General features: G+C 41.9%; 1 protein-coding gene across 1 annotated transcript in view; it reads right to left on the bottom strand.

Annotated features, from left to right (window-relative positions):
• Positions 1-18,610, bottom strand: part of WDFY2 (WD repeat and FYVE domain containing 2) — a 204,205-nt gene that overhangs the window by 53,508 nt on the left and 132,087 nt on the right. The window contains exon 5 of the mRNA XM_077158122.1: positions 7,742-7,892. Coding sequence (XP_077014237.1) covers positions 7,742-7,892 — 151 coding nt within the window. The remainder of the gene's footprint in view (positions 1-7,741; positions 7,893-18,610) is intronic.

The following is an 18,610-nucleotide window of genomic DNA, read 5'->3' as shown; positions in this document are numbered from 1 at the left end:
CAGCCAACATCTCTATACCTTCTAGTTCCACAGAACTCCATAAAGGTATCAAAACATTATCCCCCAGAGCCTGGTTTCGTGACTTTGTACAAGTGAAGCATTAGAAGAATTCAATGGTGATATTTTGACTATCTCTTTTGTCAATTCACCCCATGGAATGGCAGTATCATTCTGGCTATGGGAATCAGAGTCCTTAGTGCCTTTGAGTCCAGTCAGAGTAGAAGACCAATCGTAAAAAACCCATTTTTTAAGATTCTGTTTCTTAAGAATCACTCCTGGTACCAAGCTGTATTTGTTAGGTTCTCTAGAGAAACAGAATCAGCAGGAAACATCTGTAGATATACAATTTACAAAAGTGCCTCATGGGAATGTAGGGTCCAAAATCTGTAGGGCAGGTTATAAAGCTGATGATTCCAATGAATGGTCTGGACGAACTCCACAGGAGAGGCTTGCCTGCCTAAGCAGGAAGAGAGTCTGTCTCTTCTGAATCCTCCTTAAAAGGCTTCCAGTGATTACATTAAGCATTACTCATTGCAGGAGACACTCCCCTTGGCTGATTACAAATGCAATCAACTGTGGATACAGCTGAAGTGATCATGATTTAATTCTATGAAATGTCCTCATAGCAACAGACAGGCCAACACTTGCCCAACCAGACCAAAGGGCACCACCACCTTGCCAAGTGACACATGAACCTGACCAGGACAATGCATAAATAGGCAAACAGACCAAAGAAACAGAATCAAAAGTCTAGAAATAGACCCAAAGGCATATAGAAATTTAGTACATGTCTGATAAAGGTAGTTCTTCACATCAGTAAGGAAATGATGGAGTTTTAAAAACTGAATGACGTTAGCACAAACTAGATAGCTATTTGAGAAAAAATTCTATTTGTATATCACATTATATGACAGGAAAATTTCAAAATTAATTAGGGATCTAAATGTAAAAAACGAAAGCATGTAAGCTCTGGATGGGAAAGTTCTTTTATAAGCTTTGAGTAGGAAAAGTTATGACTTAAAAAACAAATATCATATATAAAATTAAAAGACAAAGTGGAAAAACAAATACTTGCAACTTATGCCACAAAGAGCCCAAATCCTCAATATATAAAAGAGCAATCAAGAAGAATAAAGACCACAAACCTAATGGAAAGATGGGCAAAGCATACGGACAGCTCAAGAAGAAAAACACATGATCCTATGCAAAAAAGAGTTCACACAGCAGGCGTGAGCATGATCTCAGAAAGGCCTGCTTCCCTTCCAGGTGGCCTTTGGCTGGCATTCTGGGAACTTCGATTTGGGGAGGTTCCCATCATTAACTGGTAAGAGTGGCCCACGGGGTCTTAGCTGTCAGTATAAACAACACAGTCTAAGCTGAGCACTTGCCTTCCTTCTGGGGGCCGGGAGTTGTGGTCCATTCCAGGCAGAAGATGCCTACATGGATGGTCCCCAACCAAAACCCTAGGCTTTGAGTTGCTAAAGAGATTCCCTCATTGACATTTCATAGGTCACACCTCATAGCTGGGCGAATTAAGTGTGTCCTGAGACTCCACTGGGAGAGGACCTTGGAAGCTCGAGGCTGATTTCCCCTGGACTTTGCCCTATGTACCTTTCCCTTTGTTAATTGTGTTTAGAATCCTTGCACTGTGATAAATCACAGCCATGAATATGCCTATATGAGTTCTATGAGCTCCCTTAGTGAATCACCAAACCTAAGGGTGATTCAACACTGGTCCTTAAAAATATCAAATGATAATCAACCTCACTCATAATAAATGCAAACAAAAACTACACTAGGATAATATTTTTCTCCTACCGGATTGCAAAAACCAAAAGTTTGATAATGATTTTCCAAAGCAAAGCTCTAGGGAAACAGCTAATTTATATATATATATATATATTCCAAAGCAAAGCTGTAGGGAAACAGCTGATTTATATATATATATATTCTTTTCTTTCTTTCTTTTTTTTTTACATGGGCAGGCATCGGGAATCAAACCCGGGTCCTCTGGCATGGCAGGCAAGCATTCTTGCCTGCTGAGCCATCGTGCCCACCCTAATTTTTATATATTGCAGGTTGGAATGCTAAATAATGGCATAACCCTTATGAAAGTGAATATGCCAACAGCATATTTACATATGTGTTTGCCCGTATGCCTAGTAATCCTGCTTCTAGAGATATATTCCAGAGACACACCAACAAAAATATGAAATGACACATGCTTTACCCTGTATTATTTAATAACTAAAGTTTAAAAACAACCCAAAAGTCCATCCCTAGGGAACTTACTGAATTAACTATGGCAAATCCACACAATGGAACAATATAGAGCTGAAAACAAAAAAGAAGAATATTTCCATACACTGACATGGAGTAATTTCCAGGATATATTAATAAATGTGTGTGTGTGTGAGGGGAACAAGGGTACATAATAGTATATATGCTATACTATCTTTTTTGTAAGAAAGGAAGGAAAATATAAATATATACGTGTATGCTCATATTTAGAAAAGAAACAAAGAGGTTGCTATGGAGAGGGAGAAGCAAGGTATAGAAAGCAAAGATGGAAGTGTGGCATGTCTCTTGTTACACAACAGTTTCCACTTGGGAATCTTTTCTTTGTTTTACAAATTCAAAAAAATAAATAAAAAAGACCCCACTCCCCTGCAAGCTGAAAACAAAGTAAAATACATGAAACATGAACCACCCTGTATCAGAGATGTGACATCACCAGACAGTGAGTAGAATTATGTAAAGTGGCTTTAAAACAGAGCATTTTGCACAACTTTGGTGGAATATATACTAAGGAGAAAGAGAACTGCAAAGCAATCTGAAACTATTCATTAGTCTCACAGCTTTTATAATTATACTATTATTATTTTGAAACTATTTAATATACTGAAGGATAGAGCAAATAAGGAATTGTGTTAATGTTTAGAAACAAAGATTTTCAGGGTAAGATGAAAGAATCAAGTACAAAAGTAAAGTAAAAACTCTGTCACGGTAAGTTTGAATTAGAAATATGTGAACTTATGTTTTCTTTAGTTATCTCTGAATGTATTTCCTCATGAAAAGGAACAGCAATCCCAGGACTGGGACAGAGAGGGAACATGATGGATGAGTTTAGGACACGTGACAGAAAGGAAGGAAGATACCAAAGGCTAGTGGGGATGTATTCAAAGGACAAAGGAGCCAATCTGAAGGGGCTCTTATTGGCTGAGGATGGGATAATTTGAGCATTAAAAAAAAAGATTGCAATTTACCGAAATATACTGAATATACCATTTTAAAAAACAACTAAGAGTACACAATGCTGCTCAAAACCACCACCACCACAAAGGTCACTATTGAAGAGGAATCAGGGCACTTAATCTTCACTCTGAAAAGTAACAAAGAGAGAGAATTAAGAATGCATCCTGCTTTTTCTGTATGGATTATAGTTCAGGGTAGACAAATAGCCCTAGTTAATGAGAGAAAGGTCTATTTTATAGAAGAATTCTTACTAATACATGTAGAAAAAATGACGGGATTAGCAAGTGAGCCCTTTGCAGCCCCAAGGGAAGAACTGATTGAAGAAAGAGCATCATGGAAAGCTGACGGGGAACTGTGACTGCGGGAGCAGTTGTGGCCACCTGGACCGCCCACCACCTGGGCAGGGCACACCCCGACATCTCCAGCATCCTGGAGTGGGGCAATATAAAGCCCACCCCCACACAGGAAATGCTCTTACGAAGAAGCCGAATTGGAACTGAATTAAGATTTGAGAGACAACTTTTAATTGACAGGATACATAGAAAGGAGAAGGGGAGGTACTGGAAGAAGTTAAGTGACATCTTGGGGAGGGAAACAGAGAAGTTCAGAATGCAAATGTCTATAGGACAGCAGACCCAGTTCTTTCCATAAGTCAGTGGCATTAAAAAAAAAGAGAAAGAAGGGGGGGGTCACTGTTCTAGATTAAGAAAGACTTAGGAGATGTGACAACCCCAGGCAATGTGTGGCCCTTGCTTGGATACAAACCCACCGCCTAAAGGTGTTTTGAGACAATCAGTGATACTTGGAAATGGATTGCTTATTCAACAATATTAAAGCATGATTATGAATTTTAGGAGTGATAGTAGCATTGTGATTATTGAAAAGAAGTCTATATATTTTAAAAGTGGACAAAGTATGTAAAGGAAATGACACAAGGTCTGGATTTGTTTTTTTGTTTGTTTGTTTTTCTGGATTTGTCCAGCAAAGAGAAAGAGCTAGAAATAGAGAAAGCAAAAAGGGATAGGAGAATCCACAATGGATGTTAGTGATGGCTATGCAAGTGTCCATTATACTATGTTCTCCTGTTTGGTGCATGTTTCACCAATTTTCACAATAAAACATGAAAAAAAAATAAGTCTCAAGAACAAGAGAAAATAGCATTACAGTCTCCTAATAAGTTACCAGATATCTGTAAAACAATATTAACATTTGTAAGAAAAAAAGATCACCTTAAATTTCTCTTGATTATTTGAGGAACACATAATGAAAAAAAAAACAGACGCAATCTGATACCCAGCAGCCTTTACAACTGCAGGTATAATGGTATTCTCTTTTTTCTCTAAAAAAAAATATATGAAGCCAATAAAAGCTTTTGGAGGAGGGCTGAAATAAAATTATGGTACAATCTCAAATCCACAGTGACTGGCATGAAGTGTGACATGAAGAAATAGGAAAATTGAGGCAACCTTAATCGATTCTCAGAACTCTTTACCTGTAGGGGAATAAATCTAAGACATTACCCTGGGGAGGGAGGAGACATTCCAAAATAAAGGGTGATATCCTGGAAATACCTCTAACACAAATAAAACTGTAAAATATAGATTCCCAACTTATTTTGCTGAAACATGAAAAACGTGAACAAAATTTGGTCAAATAACCACACATTGACGGGAGGCTGGATAAAGTATTCTTGAATTTAAAGAACAACAACTCAAGTAGGCGAACAAAAGCATTTCCACTTCCTAACATTTACCTGACATGGTGCCTGTGGGAAATGTCTCAGTTGTGCTGTACCTAGTTGGGCAGAGGGCATGTTCAAGGATTTATAACAGGCACGTGCTGAGGCTGGTTCTGCCAATCAGGACCTTGAGCAAGGAACTCAACCTCTCACATCCCCTCTAAGCCCTGGTTTCCACCCTGTGAAAAGGGAGAATAACAGCTTAGAATAGGAAATGGAATAATGTATACAGAAGCACTTCGTAAACTCTCAGAGACTTTTCTCCTTTCTTCTCTCCTTTTTTCTCCTCCTCTTCCTAACACTGCTGTTATAGTCATTAGGATAATTGGTCACTTAATATTTGACACTTTGGGTCATTAACCAACACAATCAAAGAGTTGGGGGTTATTCAGAATGTGGTCATTTAATTTGTGAACTGGTCAGCCTTTTTGCCTTCCTTTATCTTCCTACTTGAATTTTGGTTGTTCCCATTATATAATCACTTCAGCAAGATGCTTGAAAGAAGCGAAAACTGCTGAATTTAATTTGATTAATTCTGTCACTTGTTGGCATGGATGAAAGAGCGGGTAGAGATGGAAGAGGATGAGTTGGTGGTCTGTGGAGGTCTCTTCTCTCTCTACACTATTAATTTCCACTACAAAGACAAATAGGGGTAATGATATTATTCTGAACATGTTACTGTGTTTCATTAGAGCCTCTTCTTTCCCTCATCATGAATAAAACTGTAAGTGTGCAGAAGGTGGCAGAAAGAAGGAAAGGAGAGTGGTGGATGGGGGAGTGCAAGAGAGTAAATGTGTCTAAGCCTTGACTCAAACATGAACCTCAATGCAGGAGGGGCTACCCATCAGCAATCTGCCTGCCGGCCAGTTCCCAGGAAAAACCTCCCGCCTGGGAGAAGCCATATGGCTCTAGGAAGAGACTTGTCAGGCCATCAGTGCTCAGTGTCAGGAAAACACTGGGGACGGACATGCTCCCAGGAGCCAGGAGCCCTGTGACCCCAAAATGGGAGCTAGAAAGGCAGAGGGCAGAGCTGGTGGAGGTCAGGGTCTGTCCATCTCAGCCTCAGGGCCCGCGGATGGTCATTTGCACCGAACTGGAGTCCAGCTGCTCACTGCACACACACAAAGGCCTCTGACCCCTGGTCACATGGCTCCGTGCTTGTTGAACCCCACGGTGTGGCTAAAGGCAAACAGCTAAAAATGAGGGTGACACTACGACAACTTCAAAAGTCTGTATATTTTGTTTTTGGGTTTTTAGTCTTAGATGTTTTAAAACTTAAGGTTCTTGAGGACAAGAGCTATGTTTCCTTCTCCCCTCTTTGGCTGATTAATACAAGTCCCTTTGGTGGTACAGAAGCCACCGGATTAAGAACAAATTATTGCTATTCATTCTGTCCTGGAGGGACAACGCAGCAGAATGGGGGCACTACAGGAGGTCGAGGCAGAGAACCTGGGTTCTGGTGGCGATTCTCCTCCTCACTAGCTGGGTGGCCTCCAATAGGGCACTTGGCCCTTCTGTGCTTGAGCTGGTTCAGCTGTACACTGAGGGGTCGGCCTGGAAGACTTCAGCTCTAATGCTGTAAAGAAACCATTAACCCCGTGGTAACAGATATCACAAATTTCCGCCCAAGCATTATGCTCATCTGAACCGGCTGAGCATAAACTGGGGAGAGGTTTAGAGGCTCTTTTCATTAAAAAGCTGGGCTGGCACCACTGTCCATTTCTCATCACCCTTGCTTCTGGTCTTCTTGGTCACTTGACATTTCTACAACCTTCCACCGTGGCCACTCTTTGTTCCTTTCCTCTGTCTTTTAGTGAAAATCGGAGGGATATTAGCTTATATGTGCCCAAAAGTACTGCCACATGCCTGCAAAGGAACAGCAAAACAGTCTGTCAGACTGCTGAGCATCAATGCACAAGCATTTTATAAATATGTTCTTTCCTGCTTTCGCTGACAAGAGATGTGTTTCCTTCCACATCCTTGCTAGTCGAATGTGGAGGTTCCAGGCTTTTTTACATGGAGAATTCCAGGGCCCTAGACTCCTGACAGTGGCAGCATCAGCCACAAGCACTTCTTATGTGCTGGAGTCATACAGGCCTGGCCTGCTGAGCTACCCTGCGTTCACAGTGATTCACACTGAGTTTGGGGTCCAGGTGACCTGGGAGATAGGAATGAATATCCTTCTACATACCTTGCAAAAGTCTCAGACCTGGAATCGAGCCTGTGGCACTATTATGCAGAGAACAGCTGACGTGCTCTGGTGCTGCTGTGGCAATCTCTCAACAAGTATTTGTCAGATGAACAGAAATCCTGCGGCTCTCCTTCCAGTCACCAATAAAACTGCTTCCACTCTTACTGTCTAGTATAAACTACTTCCCGTAAAAATCAAAGATGAGGCTTCAGACACCATTTCATCCCCACTCCTCACAGCTCTGTGATTCTTTCTGCCAGTTGAGGATCACAGCTGGGCTGAGTCCTGTCGGACGTCAGGTCTCGTGTCACAGCTGACCCACAGCCTGCCCCCCAGGGTCAATGGTTTCAGGTGACACCACCTCTCCTCACTGCACCTACATAGCACCTTTGATGACTCACGCCTCTGGAGCATCTGCGAACCTCTTAATCACACAGGGCAGCTCAGAAACAAAAACAAACACACGCTTTTCCAGTTTCACAGACCCAAAATTGCCCTGAAAGAAAGCAGTCAGCAGGCAAGCTCCCACCAAGGGGCTTCTATTCAGCAAAGGATACTGCAGGCCCGAGGCCACGGCGCCGGTGCGATGGCCTCCCAGGCGATGCCCACTCTCGGAGCAGTGCCAGGCGAACTGCTTGTCCTGCCCGGTGCTCAGCACCCACTCCAGCTCCAGGACAAACAGGATCATCGTCACTCTGCTCTGATGCGCTGAAAACCAAGAGACAAGCATAAGGCAGGCTGAGGGGCGTCCGAGAAGCATGGTCCACAGGGTACATCCCTCTCCTGTCCTCGCTCCAGGGCAAGCTGGAGAGTGATGACCGTGACACATGTGGGGCAGCACAAAGGAGCTCATCGTGGTGGTGAGCTCCCACAGACGGGCACATCAGAGTCTTTTATATGATTGTTAAAAACTATGTATCTCTGCCCACTGCTCTCTGCCACCCCACCCTGCAACTTTGCAAACAGTGCCCCAGAGAGCTTCCATTGCCTAGGGGTCTGGGCCACCTCCCTCAGATGAGTTAGGGCTGCTGGGCTGCAGTGTCAGATCCAGCCGACCACCTCCCTCAGGTAAGTTAGGGTTGCTGGGCTGCAGCGCCAGATCCAGCCAACCACTGCACAGCACATGAGGAGGGACGGGGGCCAGCTTACTTGAGCTTGAAAGGAAATAAAGCATTATTTTTCTTCTTTTTGGTGGGAGTTGAGCTTATACACCCATACCGAAGTTCTAACAATCAGTTTTCTTTGAAAAATCAAACACTTGGAAAGGAGTACAGGATTATTCCTAAGTGCATATAAACGAAAATGAACACCCTGACGCCCAAGTCTGCATCTATGAGAGCACACTTCCTCGACTGCTTATAGGCAAGGACAACAGCATTCCAGCATGGCACATCACACCTTTTCAGAGTAAGAGACTGACTGTGCCATCTAGTCCATCTCCCATTCTATAGATGGGGACTCTGAGGTAGAATAAGTTGAGTAGTTTGGCCAGGTCACATGGCTCCTCAGTTACCAAATAAAATTAGGTAGGACTTTTACTTTTTTACTACTACACAGTTGCAGGGTGCCATGGGGAGGGGTCCACAGCCACTGACCCGTGAGTGACTGACAAGAAGAAAGGAACACGGATGTGCCGCCCCATGAACCTCACTGAGCTCTGTTGGGCTGGCAGTCTGGTGGGACCCAAAGCACATACCAAGTTATGCATGTGAAGAGGTAGCAGCGAAGACATGAGTTCCCCATTCAGATCATGAAAATAGAGTCTGACAGTACAGTAAGGATGAATGTAACTCCACTGGCAATAACATCATCTGCCAGTTTCTGAGTGCCTAACAAGTGCCAAGTACTTTAAAAACACCCTCGCACTTGACCATCATAACCTCTGCAAAGTGGAAGCCTTCCTCATTTGACAGGCAACCCCAGCCTAGGCCAGATGGTCCTTCTGGACTGGTCACCATACATTACAGCCAGAACCACGTGGAAAACACAGCACAAGCATTCCACTGAAGGCCTGATGTCACAAAACCCAAAATTTAAAGCTTGGAGAATCTAAGGGGATATAGATGCAATAACAATACAACTGATCTACAGTAAATATCTGCCTTTCAGAGATCTCAGGTACCATTAAGGTCAATGCTGTGTCTTTAACCAAAACTTGTGTCTTCCTGGAGAAACTTCCAAAGATCTTGTCATGTTTGTGCCATCACACAAATGAACTCTGCACTGAGCCCAAGGCATCCAGGTCTATTTCAGGTAGAAATGGGGCTCCTTGACCCTGTTCCTCTTTCTCCTGAAGGAGGAAGTCCCAGAGGATAGCACAGTCCTAGAATACAAGGTGAGCTGCTTTCAGGTGCCAGAGGAAGAGACAGAGGCTCAGAAATATTAAATGAAGGTGACATAACCAAGTGACAATGCCAGCTGAAACCTATGTCTCTGATACCAAAGTTGTTTCTCTTTCTCTGTGTCCAACAGCCAATAAAACCTTAAAGAAAATTCTTCCTAAGGTAATGGAATACTTTTATTAATGGAGACCCTTAAAAGACATGCATTTGTAACTAGGCTCAGAAACTCATAGGAAATCTGGGCTTATGATCTGGCCATACTTCTTCCTAGCTGAATGACCCTGTGCAGATTAATAAACCTCTCTGAGCCTCAGTTTCCTGACCTGTAAAAGAGGAAATAACAGCATGTCTCACAGTTTTGCTGTGAGGAAGAGACAAGATAATCCCTTTAAACACTCAGCAAAGGGCTTGGCACAGGGTAAGCCCTCCATGATAAGCAAATTTTATTTAGTTATAACAGGCCTGGTGGGGGGAAGACAAAGACCCAAACCAAAGAAGAGACAGCCCAGACAAGAGACTGGACAATATCAAGGATGTGGAATTCGCTGGTTGGAGATCTGGGGGATACTGCTCCAGGGATTGGTAACAGCAAATTAAAAAACTGACCTGGGGGCGGTGCATTGGTGGCTCAGTGGTAGAATACTTACCTGCCATGCCAGAGAGCCAGGTTCAATTCCCAGAGCCTGCCCATGCCAGAAAAACTGGCCTGGAAAATAAATACAATAGCTACTTGAGATCTACTAGGCCTTTAATTTTGCTAAAGAAGAGACCTGGCAAGTTCTGTCAGAAGACAAATAAAACCACATAAGGAGCTGTGACTGAGGACGGATTTCTGACCAGGAAGAAGAAATCAAAGCCAGGCAATATATGGACAACATGGCCACATAATACTTGTTTGTGTTTGGTTTATGTGATATAAGAGGTCACAGAGTACAGAGGGAACACCACAGCCTCTCCCAGTTGAAATCACAGTTCCATCACTTACTGCTGGGTGACTGGATAAGCCATTTAGCCTCTCTGTGCCTTAGTTTTCACAACTGTAAAATGGGAATAAAATGGTATGAAAATAAGGACAAAAATACCTCACAGAGTTGTTGTAGGGAGTGAATGTGTTAACATACATACATATATAAAACAGTATTGGCACATAATAAGTACAACATAAGAGCTAGCTATAGTCATAATTACCTTTGAGTTTATTAAATCTAAGGAGAGCATGCTAGAAATAATAAGACACATATTGTAGATTCTGGGCAAGTGATTTTAAATTTCCTTAAAATGTTTTAAAATTACAAAGTGGCAAAATGAGAACTGAAGAAAAGATCAATCAAGAAAGAAGAATATTTTTATGGTTAGGTTTATGTGTCAACTCAGCCAACTGGTGGTACCTGTTTGTCTGGTTGGGCAAGTGCTGGTCTGTCTGTTGCAATGAGGACATTTCATAGAACTAAATCATGACCACATCAGGTGCATCCACAGCTGATTCCATTTGTAATCAGCCAAGGGGCGTGTCTTCTGCAATGAGTAATGCTTAATCTGATCACTGGAAGTTTTTTAGGGGGGAGACAGGCTCTCTTCCTGCTTCAGCTGGTGAGCCTCTCCTGTGGAGTTCATCCAGACCCTCCATCGGAATCGTCGGCTTCACAGCTTGTCCTGCGGATCTTGGACTCTGTATTCCATGGTTATGTGAGACACTTTTATAAATTTTATATTTGCAAGTGTTTCCTGTTGATTCTGTTTCTCTATAGAACCCTAATACAAATATAAAGTAAATAATAAAACCACCCCCCTTCTCCCCCCGAGGGTGCAGTGTGTGGAGAGGAATATTGTTACAGTTTTCTGTACATTTTTCCCACCTTCGCTTTTTTTTTTTTCTATGCTGTATGGCGGGGGTCACATTTCATTCTTTTTCCATGTGAGTATTCCCTTACTGCAGCACCATTTGTTGAATTTTTGTTTATTAGCGTTTTTATTTGTTTGTTTTTATTTATTTGTTTGTTTGTTTTCGGAAATGCATCGGCTAGGAATTGAACCCAGGTCTCCTGCATGGCAAGTGAGAATTTTACCACTGAACTACTTGTGCACCGCCCCCCCCACCCAACCTTCATTTTTAATGCACATGGACTCACACATGTCAATGTGGTTAAGCCTTCTAAGAAAAGCTGCACTAACATTCTTTAAATAATACTGTGAACTTGCTTCTTCATGTCAGTACTTATAAAACAGCACATATAGACCTAACACATTCTTTGGAAGGGTCATACTGCTTTGTAAACTATATTCAGGGGTTGGCAAACTATGGCCGTGGGTTAAATCTGGATGGCCATGTGTCTAAAAGTTGGAGTGGCTTTTACAGATGAACATATGCAATCAATTTGATGACAAGAAACATAAAGTTTGAACCCCAATTAAACAAAATGTTATTTCTTAAAATCCAATTCATTCTTCTCATTCGTAGTCCAGTAAAACAACAAAAAAAGTTGTTCTCAGATACTGTACTTTAAATTTCACCAATAAAAAGTGTGTAGAAAATTGTTTTCTCTCTTGTATAAATTACTACATAATTTCCTTGATTTTGTTTGTTGACCCACAGAGTTCAAAACATTTACTATTTGACTTGCATTATAAACCACAATTTATTTAACCACTTCCAATTTATGGACACTAGCATGTCTCCAACATTTTGCTATTACTAAAAATTACTACAGTATCCCCGACATGGGACATGGTTCCCAGGGGTGTAAGTATCCCTGGCCAGGTGGGACATGACTTGAGGGATGAGGCAGGCCCTGGCATCATGGGATTGAGAAAGCCTTCTTTAATAAAAGGGAAAGAGAAATGAAAAAATTTAGAAATGGACAGCACATTTCTGTGTCTGACTGTAGAACAATAATACAAGTACACTGAATGAAGATGAATCTGAGTATGGCTAAGGGAGAAGGGCTGGGTAGCATGTAGACACAAGAAAGAAAGAAAGAGGATAAAGACAGACAGTGTAGTTTAGGAATGCTTAGAGTGGACAATGATGGGGATTAAATGAACAAATATAAGAATGTTTTTGCATGAGAAGAGAACAAGTGAATGTTAACACTGCAAGGTGCTAAAAATGGCACGTATACAGGTAAAAATACAATCAGTGTGAGCTAGGGTCTACAGTCAACACTAACATTGTAATATACTTCCACTGAATGTAACAAAGGCATTATGCCAAAACTAAATGTCAACACATGGGGAATATGGGGGAGGGGTACGGATTATTTTGCTGAAGAAAAGGAAATGTCTGCATATAGATTATGTTAGCAAAGGCATGGATGTTTACTTAGGTTAGATTGTATGATGTGTGAGTAAAACTCTAATAATGGGCAAGAGGTCAGGTTCCAGGAAGATTGTGGAATAGGATAGGTCATGTTCACCCCTGCTCCAAGGAACAGCTATAGAAGTGACAGAAAAATGACTGGGAGAGCGACCCAGGGTGTCAGTGGCCTGTGAGGGCCTTCTACACCACACAGGGAAGTCTTGGTTGAAAAAGCAGAAGAATTGAGACGCAGAGAACTGGAGACCGTCCAGCTGGTGCAAACGTCCTAATGCGCCCCTTTCCAAACAGAAGCCCAGAGGCCTCGGGAGTGCAAGATGGGGAGATGGACACAAGGAAGGAAGTCATGCCCTGTTCCTTGAAAGTGCTATCCTAAATGCGTGCTGCCCCAGCCCTGTGACCTGTGACACTGTTCACACCCCACAAACCTGAACCCCATCACCAGCCCACCCACCGGCTCTATGCACCCCTGCCCCGACCCGCCTCCTCATACATCCCGCCTGACACCCCCGCCCCACGCAAGTGCACAAGCCTGTCCCAGCCTGACCCATGTCTCCTGCCTAAGTGCATAGTCTGGCCTTGGCCCTCCTGAGACCCACGAACCCACGTCCAGCCCCTCAACCCCCACCATCCCACCCCCGCCCTGGCAGGCAGTATCCTGCGCATCCAGGCTGCAGGCGCTCACCTTCATACCTGGGCCACATCTGCACTCAGCCCATACAGTCACTCAACCCTGCCCGGCCCCTCCTGGGCTCTGCGCACATGCACATCAGCATCTGTCCCCACAGACACATGCACGGATATGCACCCACTCACACCGTGAACCCTCAGCTCTGCGCAAACGCTGACCTGTGCATCCAGGTCACACCTGTCCCCAGCCCAAGCAGGCTCAGTCCTGCTCCACTGCCCCTGAGCTCTGCACACATGCACATGTGGGCCCTGCCCCCCAGACCCACATGCACCAGGACCCTGCCTCACAGACCCATATGCAGGACAGCCATATCCATCCCACCAAGCACCCATGTATCCATGCACTGACCTCTTGACCCCTTCACCCTACCCCACCCTTGTCCCTCCCCACAACACAAGTGTCCTTCTCCCACAAATGGCAGATCCTCTTGTGTGTATCAGTGCCACATAGACTCTGCCCTGCACAACTGTGCACCCCTACAACCCCTCACCCGGCACCTGTGCAGCTACACCAGGGTCCTGACATCACCCATCCCTGACATATCCTGCAACTTATGCAGCCTGTGCCCCAACCCTACACACTTGTGCATCTGCATCCTGACCCCACTGGACTCCACCCCAAATTCTGTGCCCTGTACCCCACACCCTGATACCCATGACCCACACACTCCACATGCCTACCTGCATCCTGCTCACACACTAGTCCCAGCACAACCACACAGCCCCACACCCTACCTCTGTGTCCCCAACGCTGCACCCTGCTCCTGTGCTCCAAGGCTTGACTGAGCTGCACCTCACCCCCACAGCCCCTACAATGCACATCACAACCCCACAGCCTGCACCCCACACTCACAGGCACCAGCATAGCACACCCAACCCATGCACATACCTGCACATAACCTGTTACCACACTGCTGTGCCCTCCCCACATTACGAATCCTGTTGCACACACATCCTGCAAATACAAAGCTTTAGATTACTGAAGGAAATAAAATTCCAAAGTAACCCTAACAAGATATTTACATGCCATGAAGACAACAGAAGATCACTAACCATATAAAGATGCAGAGAGATATAATCTAGTCTAATGACCAAATTAAAACACTGGAGGAGACACAGACTTTGGAAGAACTAATCAAAGATGTTCATATAACTACTAAATAAAATAAATGGGATGGCTAATTACATAAAGGAGATCAAGTAGACACTAGAAAAGCATAAAGAGGACTTTGAAACAATAACTAGAAAAATAGCCAGATATCAGAGATTAGAGATGCTGTAGACCAAATAAAAAATACACTAGAGCAGATTTGAAGACACAGGAGAAAGAATAAGCAAATTAGAGGACGGGACAAATGATTTTGAACGCACAAAAGAGCAAATGACAAAAAAGATGGAAAAATTTGAATCGGATCACAGGGAAATGATGGACAAAACAAAGAGCACAAATATAAGAATCACTGGTGTCCCAGAAGAAGAGAAGAGGGCTAGGAAGATTAGTTGAGGATATAATGAGGAAAAGATCCCAATATTTATAAAAGACAAAAATATGCAAATCAAATAAGTCTAACGAACTCCAAATAGAATATATACCAGTAGGCCTACCTCAAAACACAGACTAATTGGCCTGTCAAATGTTAAAGAGAAGCAGAAAATCCTGAAAGTGGCAAGAGAAAAACAACCTACTACATATAAGGGAAATCACATAAGACTGAGTTCAAACTACCCAACTGGAACCATGAAGGTGAGAAGGCAGTGCTATGATATATTTAATATCCTGAAAGAGAAAGACTTCCAGCCAAGAATTCTGTACCCAGCAAAACTGACCTTCAAAAAAGAGGGAGAAGATAGGCCATGGTGGCTCAGCAGGCAGAGTTCTCACCTGCCAGGCCAGAGGCCCAGGTTCGATTCCCAGTGCCTGCCCATGAAAGAAAAAGAAAACTTGAGGGAGAGATTAAAATTTTTACAGACAAACAAAGGCTGAGAGATATCTGAACAAGAAACCAGCTCTACAAGAAATACTAAAGGGAGTTCTGCCAACAGAAAAAAAAGACAGGAGAGAGAGGTCAGACGACGGCACAGAACTGAAGAGTACCAGTAAGGGTAACTTAAAGGATAAAAAGAAGAGGGAAAAGAATATATAGGTTTGACAAATACAATCCAAAGGGTAAGACATGTATTCAAGAAATGTCTTTACAGTAATAACTTTGAATGCTAACAGACTAAACTTACCAATTAAAAGATACAGATTGGCAGAATGGATTAAGAAATATAATCCAGCTATATGCACTTTTCAATAGACTCATTTCAGACACAAGGATATAAACAGCTTGAAAGTGAAAGGATGGAAAAAGATGTTCCATGCAAATTGTAACCAAAAAAAAGCAGGAGTAGCTATACCAATATCAAACAAAATAGACTTTAAATGTAAAGACATCATAAGAGACAAAGAAGGACACTATGTATTAGTAAAAGGGAAAATTAACCAAGAAAAAAAAATAAATGTCTACGCTCCCAATCAAGGAGTTCCAAAGTACATGAGACAGAATTACAAAACTGAAGGGAGCAATAGATGTTTTAACAATAATAGTAGGAGACTTCAATACAACCACTGATTGATGCTCCTCTATAGACAGAACAACCAGACAGATGATCAACAAGGAAACAGAGAACTTAAACAATTTGACAAATGAATTAGACCTAACAGACATATATAGGTCATTGCACCCCAAACACTAGGATATACGGTCTTCTCTAGTGGTCATGGAACAACCTCCAGTTTAGATCATATACTGGGACACAAAACAGGTCTTTATAAACTTAAACACATTGAAATTATTCAAAGTACTTTCTCTAATCACAATGGAATGAAGCTGGATCTCAATAACCATCAAAGAATGAGAACATTCACAAATATATGGAGATTAAATAACACACTCTTAAATAATGAGTGGGTCAAAGAAGGAATTGCTAGAGGAATCAGTAGCTACCTGGAGATGAACAAAATCGAGAATACAACATATCAGAACTTATGGGAAGCAGCAAAGGCTATGTGGAGAGGGAAATTTATTGCCCTAAATGCATATATTAAAAACAAGAAAGAGCAAAAATCAAGTGCTTAACTGCTCACCTAAAGGAACCTGAGAAAGAATAGCAAACTAACAGCAAAGCAAATAGAAGAAAAGAAATAACAAAGATTAAAGCAGAGTTAAATCAATGGGAAAACAAAAGAACAATAGAAAGAATCAATAAAAGCAAATGTTGGTTCTTTGAGAAACTCAATAAAATCGATGAACCACTGGCAAGGCTGTCAAAGAAAAAAAAGGAAAGGATGCAAATAAAATCAGAAATGAGAGGGGTGGTCATTACCACAGACCCTGAAGAAACAAAAAAACTCCCAAGAGGATACTATGAACAACTATATGCCAATAAATTAGACAACTCAGACAAAATGGAAAATTCCTGGAAATACACAAATGAGCTACCCTGACTCAGGAAGAAATAGAAGAGCTCAACAAACCAATCACAAGTAAAGAGATTCAATCAGTCATCAAAAATCTTCCTACAAAGAAAAGCCCAGGGCCAGATGGCTTCATAGGGGAAGTTTACCAAACATTCCACAAAGAACTAACACCGATCCTGCTCAACCTTTTCTGAAAAACTGAGTAAAAAGGAACACTACCTAACTCATTTTACAAAGCTAATATGACCTTAGTACCAAAACTGGGTAAAGACGCTAAAAGAAAGGAAAACTACAGACCAATCTCTCTCATGAACAATAGATGCAAAAATTCTCAACTAAATATTAGAAAATTGAATCCAACAGCACATTAAAAAGAATTATACACTACGACCAAGTGGGGATTATACCAGGAATGCAACAATTGTTCAACACAAGAAAATCAACTGATATAATACAGCACATTTACAAATCAAAAGGGAAAAATCGCATCATCTTGATTGATGCTGAAAAAGCATTTGACAAAATTCAACATCCTTTACTGATGAAAAACACTTCAAAAGGTAGGAATCAAAGGTAAATATGATAAAAGGCATATATGAAAAACCCATAGCCAGCACTGTACTCAATGAAGAGACTGAAATATTTCCCCCTAAGATCAGGAACGAGACAAGGATGCCCCTGTCATCACTACTATTCAACACTGTACTAAAAGTTCTAGCTAGAGGACTGATCTTCGACAAGGTCCACAAATCCACTGAACTGGACAAATAACCTTTTCAATAAATGGGCATGGGAGAACTGGGTATCAATAGCTAAAAGAATGAAAGAGGAACCTTACCTTACACCCCATACAAAAATTAACTCAAAATGAATCAAACACGTAAATATAAAACTCAGTATCATAAAACTCTAGAAGAGAATGTACAGAAACATCTTCAGGACCTAGTAATAGGCAGGCGTTTCATAAACTTTACACCCAATGTGCAAGCAACAAAAGAAAAAAATAGATAAATGGGAGCCCCTCAAAATCAAATGCTTTTGTGCCTCAAAAGACTTTGTCAAAAAAGTGAAGAGGCAGCCAACTCAATGGGAGAAGATATTTGGAAATCACGTATTGGATAAAAGTTTGGTACCCTATATACATAAAATCATACAACTCAACAACAAAAGAACAAACAACCCAATTATAAAATAAGCTAAAGAGATGAATTTGCATTTTTTCCACAGAGCAAAAAACCGATGGCTAAAAAATACATGAAGAGATGCTCATTTTCATCAGCTATATGGGAAATGCAGCTCAAGAGTACAAAGAGATACCACCTCACACCTATAAAAATAGCTGCTATTAAACAAACAGGAAATTATAAATGTTGGAGAGGATGTGGAGAAATTGGAACACTTATTTATGCCCTGCTGGTGAGAATGTATGATGGTACAGCTGCAATGGAAAACAGTCTGACAGTCCCTCAGAAAACTAAATAACAAGGTGCCCTATGACCTGGTGTATTAGTTAGGGTTCTCCAGAGAAACAGAACCAACAGGGAACACTTGCAAATATAAAATTTATGAAAGTGTCTCACGTGACCGTAGGAACGCAGAGTCCAAAATCCACAGGGCA

Source organism: Tamandua tetradactyla, chromosome 4 (assembly GCF_023851605.1).
Source record: "Tamandua tetradactyla isolate mTamTet1 chromosome 4, mTamTet1.pri, whole genome shotgun sequence".
NCBI lineage: Eukaryota > Metazoa > Chordata > Mammalia > Pilosa > Myrmecophagidae > Tamandua > Tamandua tetradactyla.
Note: the sequence above shows the minus strand (reverse complement) of the source record. Positions and strands in the feature narration are given on the sequence as shown.